Source organism: Echinops telfairi, unplaced genomic scaffold, assembly GCF_000313985.2.
Source record: "Echinops telfairi isolate 266 unplaced genomic scaffold, ASM31398v2 ScPeMD7_7419;HRSCAF=8457, whole genome shotgun sequence".
Classification (NCBI taxonomy): Eukaryota; Metazoa; Chordata; class Mammalia; order Afrosoricida; family Tenrecidae; genus Echinops; species Echinops telfairi.
The window spans coordinates 1-10,668 of NW_022111319.1; the positions used below are offsets into that span (position 1 = coordinate 1).

Here is a 10,668-nt window from a genome sequence, read left to right on the forward strand (position 1 = left end):
CTACCCCTACAGTGAAAAGAAAGTTAAGGATAAATCACACAGCCTACGATGCTCAAAAAGTGAAGACTATTGCAAGTGAGGACGCTACACAAGAAGTGATATAGAAATATCTTAAATAACAATTTTATTGTTTGTTTCAGGTATTATATAATATTTTCATTAATATTGTATTTATTTATTTAATCATTTTATTAGGGGCTCATACAACTCTTATCACAATCCATACACACATCAATTGTGTAAAGCGCATTTGGACATTCATTGCCCTCATCATTCCCAAAACATTTCCTCTCCACTTAAGCCCCCGGCATTAGGTCCTCATTTTTCCCCTCCCTTCCCGCTCCCCCAACCCTCATGAGCCCTTGATAGTTTATAAATTGTTTATTTTGTCATATCTTGCCCTGTCCAACGTCTCCCTTCACCCACTTTTCTGTTGTCTGTCCCCCAGGGAGGAGGTCACATATAGTTCCTTGTAATCGGTTGGAGGGCATTACTATTTTTTTGCTACACTTTTGCCATTTTTTTCCAAACTGCCCACGGGATTTGCGATTCATCCTGGGCCCCTAGAGGCCAGTGAGGAAAGTAGTTTGGTTAGCTGAGCTGCCTCCGATGCTGGGAAAATTGGCAGTGCTGGAGTGGAGCAGGACTCACAGAAGTAACTTGTGCTGCCGGTCAATGTTAAAGGGAAGCCTGTCTGCAGGCATTGCTTTAAGTCAGCAGGCCTGTCCCGCTTTAAGGAGCTTTGGTCTATGAGGCTTTTAAATGGACTTTCTCGCTGCCACGAAGGGCAGGGTATGCCCCCTTGTGGAACCTCTCCAGTAGTTGCTGAGGAGAACTTCCCATGCTTATTGTCTGGCAGCCATATTCTCCTATCACCAGTGCTTTTTATGTAACTTTGAATGCAACCATAATCTTTAGTTAACGGGCAAAAGGAAGCATTAATATTTATTTCCATGTTAGAAAATTGACATATCTTATCCGATTTAATTTAAAAAATATGAGAAAACAGAAGCAGAGTAAAATTTAGTCATTTATTCAATTAATATTTTTTTATTACTTACTATGTGCCAGTGCTGGGGATACAGCAAGGAAGAAAATCAGATCACACAGCCTTTCTGAAATTTAAGCTCTTAATTGGCCCCCAAACACCCAGTTACTAAGTGACAGAGTTGGGACTTAAATTGAGCAATTCAGAGCTGAGAGAAAGCTATCTTCAAATTAAGGACAATAAAATATGAAAATAAATTAGGATCCCGAGACTCACACATCATCCCTGACTCTATATAGTTGCAAAGACAGTGAAATTAAACTCTATATGCAGGTTTACCACTTTCTTTGACATTGAATATGCCCCTGTCGAAGTTCACTGTTATGGATTTACTCAAGTACAAATAAGCAAATGGTTTTTTCTGAAAGAAAAGCCAGCAGAGGGTAGAGGAAAAAGAAGCCGTTTCAAAACTTTTGGGTATTTCCATTAATGGAGAGTTAAAAAATAAAGTGCATACTTTGTAGATAAAACCATCTAACTGGTTTTGCCAAGTAACTTGAACATCTTGTCTATGCATGGTCCCCATTTTATTTATCTCAGTATGTATTTTGTTTGTTCTTTTAAACCCCTCAGGAGAAAGTTCTAGTCCAATTACTATATTTATAATAAGCTTAGCTTCCTAAATGGCAATTCTGTTTTCTTTAACCCCTCAGTTTGTCTAATCTTCACTGCTCCGCTCTGTAATTAAATCCATGTTAATCCACTTCTCTCATTATACTTTCCTGGCATTTCCTGATGTCCTATTTTTTCCATTTGTTTTGATTTTAGTCAAAACTTTAAGCATTCTGGTTTATAACTTGAGCCAGAATTGAAAGAAATAATTTTGTTCTATCAACAAACTTTAATAGTAAACCGTTTTTTATTTTGTTTGTGTACATGTGAATACACATTTAAGTTTTGTTGAATTATTGTTATTTTTATTGTACATTGGGTGAAGGGTTAGATAGCAAAAGTGTTTTCCATTCAACAATGAATGTACATTTTACAACCTCCACAATGTAACATTACTTATTTCACTCTTGCCCTGGGTTGCCTGCTTCCATTGCTCCGTTATTCCTATTCCCTCTGAGCTTTGTTATATGACAGAGGCTTGTGGAACTCCCAAGACTATGGAACTGAGAAGCGAGGTCTGAAAATGAACCTACCCTTGTGGCTCAAATTTCAGTCAAACAACACACAGTTCTATAAGGAGTACAATGCAATAATTAAAATCGTTTCGTTTTTTCCATTTTGCGCCTAGGGCACCAAATGTACAAGGAGTACCCCCCAAAACCTGGAATTACCTTTCCCAAAAACGATGTGTTTAATTTTTTTTAACAAAACAACCTTATTACCTTCAAAGTACTCTCCATTACATTTAATATATTTGTTAAATCTGTATTTCCATACTTGGAAACATTTTTCAAACTCATCTGTTTGGATGGCTGACAGCACCTCCCTTGGTTTTTTTCTTCACCTCTTTTACTTCACCAAATCGCAGTCCTTTCATGCCCCTCTTCATTCAGAAACAAAATGAAGTCGCACAGAGTAAGGTCAGGCGAGTTAGGTGCATGGAGCAAGAGAATCATGCTGGGGTTTTTTGGCAAAAAACTGGCACACGAGATGGCTGCGTGAGCAGATGCATTGTCTTTGTGTCAAAACCATTGCCCCATCTGCCACATTCAGGCCTTTTTGTCACACACTGTTACACTGTCTTTTCAGAACCTCTAAATAGAAAGCTTGATCAACAGTCTGAACTGGTGCAATGAACTCCAAATGCACAGCACCGAGTCGACATTTCTGTCTGTTTGGGAAGTTGACAGATGTCCAGAACCAGTTGTACACTTGCGTTTTCCCCAAAACACTGTTCTTAGAAGCTGTGTTCACCTAGTGGGAAAAACATGTACCAAGAAAGCTCTACCCGGCGGAGATTTTTTCAAGTTTTGGGGGGAGTACTCCCTCCTAGTTTAAATATGAACGAGGACATGATACATAGTTCCTCTATAGAAGGCATTTACAATTTTAGAAAGGGAGAGAAGACATCTACAAATGATGATGACATGATGCTAACTGATGAAGGGCCAGCTCCAACTCATGACAACCTTCTGTACAGCGAAACATTAGGTGGTCTTGCACCATTCTCAACGTTGCCAGACGGTTTGAGCACCTCATTGCACTTATTGTGGCGATCCAGCCTCAGTGCCTCCACTGGCCTCCTACTTTACCACAGGTGATGTTCTCCTTTAACGATTGATCCCTCCAGATGACTTGTCCAAGACAAGTGAGGTGGAAGTGTGCTGTTGGGAAACGCTTTCATCGACTCCAAACTCACCACTTCCTATGTTTTGAGAGCTATTTCGAGAGAGTATTTTGACAAGATGTGTTAATTTACCGGACATGGGAATTAAAAGAAGAAGACTCAAATATAACACAAGTTGTTTGTTTGTTTGTTTGTTTGTTTGTTTTCAGCCTGGAACCCTAGAGTCATTAAATGATTAAGAAATGGTGATGCAGGATCTGGCCTGAGAAAGGGGGTTTTGTGAGATCTATTAGAACCAGTAGCAGTGAAGGTGCACACAAGGGAAGATTAAAAATAAACACCACTTTTAAATAACTGAGAGAACTAAAGTTTTACATTTGACATAGAGACATAGAAGTTATTCCTTTAAAAGTCATCATTTAAGCTGTGGAAATGAGTGAGATCACTGAGAGGTAATGAAGCAAGTTGAGGTTATGACTTTGAGAAATTCCTTGTTTAAGGCAGTAGAAGGAAGAACCTATTTTCATAGGAAGCAGTGCGTTCAAAGTAGCATGTGAACATAGAGTCATTGAAGTAAATAGAAAAACATTTTAGAATAAATTGCTTATTAATATATCAGTGATCATATCTGAGAGAGCTGTTTCAGTATGTTTATGGCGGTAAAATCCAGATGAAAGGGATTACTGGGTCAGTGGAAGTAATGAGTGCAGATTATTCGAAAAGTGCATTGGTCGATGACGAAGAAAAGAAATGACAGTTACAGGAGAAATCTGCATCTTGGAATCCCGAGAGAGCTATAGTCAGAGGGAAAGAACCAATAATACGGAAAACAGCAGAGAAAGGTGATAAATGGAATAAGATATAGAAAGAGGGAGAGTGGGATGCGAGGTACACATATCGAAGTTTAATTCAGAAAAAAAAGAGAAGTGCATTTTACCACAACGTGTTGTAAGGAATAGAAACTAGAGAAAACGGTTGCGGTGTGGAAGAAAACCGACAGAAATCATAGAACAGGCTACCTTTACTTCCTCAGTGAGTGAAGGGACATGAGCTTAGGGGGTCCTGGAAAGTTAAAAAGATGTTCAACCACTGTTGTAGAGAATTTGATGAGTGCAAATACACCCATGCCTGTGGGAGGTCCCTTTGAAGTTCGATATCATGTTTTTGTATTGAGCCAAATCAAATCCGTTCTGTTTCTTTTAACGTTCTCCAGCAAAGCTTGTGGCCTGGGAATAGTGGGTATGATATACTTTGTGAGATGTTAGAACTCCTGCCAGGGGTTCTAACACTAACAATTAAAATGATAAGATCTGTTAACTTTGGAAACACCTGTTAATTTTTAGCTTAACTCTGGCACAAATTGAAATGTACATACTGTAAAAAAAAAAAAGAAGAAGAAGAAGCTGCCAAAATAGTAAAATTGCCTTGCAGTTTACTTGTTTAGAAATCTACAACTTCTGACTAAATTTTTCTGGTGGCCCATTTTTATTCAGAATGATTTACTCATATTTGGTTTCACTTTTTTAAAAGATACATTCAAACTTTTCTCTCAGTAAGTCATTTCAGATTATAAATCTAAATTGTACACATGCTAGAGGGGAAAAATAAAACAACTGAGGGTATTTTCAATCACAACATTTTTAGTATTTCAGTCATTTTTTTCTTCCTACATAAATAATAATAGTTCAGCAATTATAATAAACTGTCTCAAAAAGAATAAAATTTCATACTTTTTCTAAATGGCTTTTCTCCTCTAAGGAGTCCTCGTGGTGCTAATCACTAGGTCAGTGGTTCAAAACCCACCAACCCCTACCAGGAAGAAAAATGAGACTGTTTGTTCCCTTAAAGATTTACAGTGTCAGAAATGCCATATTAAGATTACTATAAGTCAGAATTAAATCGATGACAGTAGGATTTTTGTTGTTTCTTGTTTTTTTTAAGAGGACCCTTGTATATATTTTTAAGATATGGGTTCAAATTATCCTTTTGTACTCAAGTATCTCATTTACTTGTGGAGATTCAGGATGGTTAAACATTTTGCCCTCAGTAAGCCTGTTATTGTATATTGTTATACAATAACACCATAGACAAATTCTAACACGATTCTCATAAATAGTTTTAAAGAAAGTATAGTTTTTAAATAATTTAATAAGCTAGTGTCATTTATACATTATAAATGACAGATTAGGGACAATTATTAATTTTATTGCATATACAACACCTTGCATAACTATCTCAGAGAAGTTAAATGGCTTACTTAAGTTCACAAAGCAAGGAGATGATGGAGGCACAACTAAATCCATGTTGCATGACCCCATCTCCCCCACCAACTTCCGTCAGACCTGCCTCCATAGCTCTTAGTACTCGAATCCAATAAATTTGTAGTAGTCCAAATCCAATCCACTTTTTAATTTGTATTTTGACTTTTCCAAACCATTTTATGTCTTTAACTTCCTATTACTGCCTAAACTTTTCTCTTCTTTCTTTATTTCTATGACACTTTGCCTTTTTTATTCTCATACCTGTTAAGATTTGTCCAGTTTTATCTCTGGTTCTGCTTTTTCAGTGATTGCATGGTTTTAATTAGAGATCTAGATCTGCAGCCTTGAATTTTCTACTCAGTTCCAGATCTGTTTCAAACTGTGCGCTAGATATTTATACCAGAATGTTCCATTAGCGTGTTCTGTTTATATAAAGAGCATCGTTAGATGATAACAAAATCCAAATACGATGAAGGGAAAAGTATCAGAGCTTAAATTGTGAACACCCAATTTGGAGAAGGTTATGGAACACTGTGGGAGCTCAAAATCCATCTACAGAGTATTTAGTCAGATTAAACCTCTGGCAGATGCCCTGTAGCCACAGGCTACTGGGACAGCTTCATTATCAGACAGAGATTGTTGTAAACTTGGTTGTGGTGGATGGAACCATGGTATAACCTGATAGTTGGTCAGTTGACTACTCTCTTGATCCAATCTGAATTTGCTCTAGGCTCAAATATTTCTCGCTTGTTCCATGACAGAAATTTCTTCTCCAGCTTTTAAAATATTGTTAGTGGTCTCTTCTTTCATACTCTTTATTTTTATCTTTATATCATTATTATTTTCTTCTTTCTGTTTCATTTTGTTTTTGTTTTTATTGCTTGTTTATGAAGCACAGAAGGCATGGATGCATAGAGGCAATAATTGTTGCAATGGTTTATCGGGGAAGATGAGGTGGGGAGTGTGAAGGGAACTGGGGAGTAAACAATGAATGGAGGACGGTATATACAACATACGTTGCCATCATTCTCTATTTGAGCCCTTGCTATCAGCTCCCCCCACCTTTGTTTTGTTGTGTATGTTTTGCAACAATTAAAAAATAATTACATGACTAACACATTCTAATATGGATGGTGATAATGATTGTACAACTCTTCTTGATGTGATTGAACTATTGAATTTGATGTTATGTGGATGAAGGTTTTGCAATTATTTAACCAAAACTTATAGCACATATCACTTCCCAGGTTGTTCTATAGGTGTTTATATTCCTATGTTATCTAGATTGGAAACGGGCTTTTTAAAAATAAAAGGATAGAGAATAAATAAATACATAGTTTTGCTTAATCATATTCATAATCATACCAAAAACAGGCTTCTGGCCATAATTGCTGACTTTTGATTAATATCAAATGCTTCTAGTAAGATCTAGGTCTGGTTCGTGTTTGTAAGTCTAGTAACATTTAGCAGAATACTTTGTGCATAATAAACCCTTAAACATCTGTAAAATGATTCAGAAGAACTACCAATGACTCTTTTTTACATAAACAAACAAATAGCATCTAAGGGGATTTTTCTAAATACTTAGATTTAATAATTCATCGTTTAGCTAAATAAGTGTTGCTTAAAAAAACAAATTTATCACTGTTTAGTCCATTCTAATCCATAGTAAATCTATAGGACAGAGTTAAAATGCCCCATAGGGTTTGCAAAACTATAATGTTTATGAAACAGACTGACACATCTCTCTACAATGAAGCAGCTGGTGGATTCGACTGCTGACCTTTCGATTAGCAGCCAAGAAAGTAACCACTGTATACCAGTACTCCTTATAGTTATTTACTTGTTTGTTTTACAAAAGCACCATAAGAACATTTAGTTAATCCACCTTTATTAAAATGTGAACACAAGATAACTGGATTTGGGTTCAAGAGTTTCTTGCATCTTTTCTAAGTATTTGGTTATACTTGCAACACTTCAGTTGATTAAATGGAGATACAATGACTCTTAAAGCATCTACTTTATTCTCTGTTCTCCTTGAAAACATGTATAGTACTGAGTCTTTGCCTTAATTATAACCTCAAATTGGACTGTATACTTCAGGGACACTCAATTTGAGTTTCAGGGCGGGGGATGGGGCATTCATATAGTTTTACCTATTTTATGGCTCAGTGCTGCTGAGTTATGCTTATTTTGCATTTTTAAAGTAATATTTTGCATAGAACAAAACCTATCAATGGGACCAATTTAAGTCAGGTTGATCTCATGCCTCTCTACCTCAGACAAAACTCATATTTTGCCCTTCTAAGGAGACGAAAAGATTATCCTGCCCACACTCTTCCAATCTGCCCCCGCCCCCAAGTAAAATGTAGTAGGGGGATGCATATTGTCCTATTTGAGAATATAAACTGTTCATTATTATTTCCCTGCCTATATTGAAGACTGGATGCTTGCTTAAATTAAGGTTCTACTAAAAATATACCTTTCAAAGAAAAATACTGTCTTTATAGGAACCAGTGTCATCGTTCACAAGAGGAAGTAATTTCTTCCCAGGAAACAATGTTATTTATGAAAAAACAATAAGAAAAGTGGAGAAGCTAAATACAGATCAGGTAAGTAATATATTTTTAAAACTCTTATTTTTTAAATATATCATTTTAATTCTGATATTTTAATAGAACTGAAATGACATTCAGCTATGAAGTGCCAGGATTGCCAACTGCCAGGCGATACCATCATGTTATGTGTCATTTCCCCATTTTAATGAATGAAAAACTGAAATAAAAGTATGTGAAGTCACATCAAAATAACAGTAGAATCTGAATTTAATGAAAATATCCTAAATCATTTTCTTGTTTTAAACTACAATTTTATCCTAATTATTTTCATATCATCTGCCTTCTAAATAAACAAGCATTTAATACAGTTCTGACTCCGAAAACTTATTGTCATTGAATAGATTCTGACTCAGAGCGACCCTACAGAGCAGGTCGAACTAACTGCTCCTGTGCATTTTCCAGACTGTAACTCTTTATGGGTGTGGAAAGCCACATCTTTCTCCTGGAGCGGCTGGTGTTTTGAACTGGCAACTTTGGAATTAGCAGCTCGATGCATCACTACTACAGCACCAGAGTGCCTGCAACATCGCTCAGATGTGTACATCGCTCAGTACTGTAAAAGACCTAGACAACTAAAACTTACAGTTACACTTTTAAAGGTCATTAAACTTAATTAAGAAGCTAAATAGTATACAATATTACTTAGAGAGATGGTAGTTCTATGGTACCCAGAGCCCCAAATCCTTAATGTAGAGTTGCTATTGTAACCAGAGAGATTTTACATCGATCTGCTTGGTGGATACAAGCAGGTGTAGCCTAGAAGTCTGAATGGAGACTTCTCGTTCAGATGTTTTTTTATCTATAGCAGTTAATTAATATTAAGAGAGTTTCATTTACCAAATGTTTTGATCATTTACAAATGAAACTAGATTATATATACTGAATTTTAAAATTTACTGGCATTAGAATACTTCTTATTTTCATAAGCCTATGAGTAATTGTTATCACATTCATGGAAACTGGTACATAATCATTAACTATTATCATCAAAATATTTTATAGTGCGTTATATGAAAGTCCACACAACAAATTAGATTCTCATTTAATCAGTTTCATGCAAATCATTCCTACTTGGATCACAGTTTTCCCAATATCCCAACATTAAAATCATTTCTGTTCTCTGGTTTTTTCCCATTGATCTAGCTGCCCCTTCTTGTCTTCTCATCCTTTCTTTGGGGCAATTGTTGACCATATAGATCATATTGCTGCACATTATTCATGGGGGTTATAAACCAGTTAATAATTTGCCTGAAAGGTGTCCTTCAGATATCGCTTCAATTCCAAGTTCAAGGGATATCTCAAGTGACAATCTCACGGGTTCGTCCAGTCTCCCTCGGCCCAGCACTCTGTCCTTTTTAAGGAATTTGTATTTTGGTTTACATTTCTCTCCCATTCTATCTAGGACCATTGATTGTGTCCCTAGTCAAAATGGTTGGCAATGGTAGCTGGACACCACCCAGCTCTTCTGGCCTCTGGTTACAAGAAGCCCTGGTTTGTGTGAACCAGTAGTCCTGTGGACTACTTTCTTGAGACTTTAGATTACCTCACTTTCCTTTGTTCCAGAGAAGTAGAGGAAAATATTTGTATTTTAGATGGCCACTTGCAAGATTTCAATACCCTAGAAACTGTTCACCAAACTAGATGTAGAACACTCTCCTTATGAACTGTTATGCAATTGATTAAGTTGTCCTATGAGACTGTAGTACCAAGCCTTTTAACTCAGTAGACTAATCCTGTGAGTTGTTTGGATATTTCTAAGAATTCTCTGTAACTGTGCCCACCAGGTGATTCAGTATGTATTTGGGTATACATGCAGCACACGCAAACATGCACATACATCTGCCCAAAGATAAACTTTTACATGCGGGTGTATTACTCATATGTGCCTTCCTATTCACATATGAGGGGATTTGAAAAAGTTTGTGGGGAAATTCCATTATCTCTTAATTATATTTTTCCACAAACTCTTTGAAGTCCCCTCATATATACCACAATTTGTTTATCCATTCATTTATTGGTGGACATTTAGGAAATTTCCATCTTTTCTGCTGTCGTGAGTAATGCTACAATGAACATAGATGTGCATATAGTTTTGTGTCACTACTTTTATATCTCTTGACATATACTTAGGGATGGCCATTATTACTTGGTGCTCAATAAACATTTATACAAATGAAGTAAGTTTTCAGAATCATAAGCATTCAAATATGTAAAATTCTGGTCAGCTTGCAAAGGTGAATATAACCTGAAAGACTCTGTAGACACATAATAAGTAATATAGCTTCCAGATAAGCAGGGGAGTATTTCTTGGCATTGTGATACCAAATGGAAAACGTTATATAGCTTTGCTTTTTGACAGTGTATTTTTTTAAATAATCATTTTATTAGAGGCTCATACAACTCATCACAATCTGTACATACGTCATTTGTGTCCAGCACTTTAGTACATATGTTGACTTCATCATTCTTACGACACCCACTTTTCACTTGAGCCCCTGGTTT

At 36.3% G+C, this 10,668-nt stretch overlaps 1 protein-coding gene across 1 annotated transcript in view; it reads left to right on the plus strand.

The window, feature by feature from the left end:
* Window positions 1–8,058: 8,058 nt before the first annotated feature.
* The window catches only part of POF1B (POF1B actin binding protein), a gene marked incomplete at its 5' end in the record, with an annotated part of 86,459 nt that continues 83,849 nt past the window's right edge, over window positions 8,059–10,668 (plus strand). Inside the window, one exon of the mRNA XM_030887583.1 lies at window positions 8,059–8,160. Within this exon, the coding sequence (XP_030743443.1) occupies window positions 8,059–8,160 (102 nt within the window). The remainder of the gene's footprint in view (window positions 8,161–10,668) is intronic.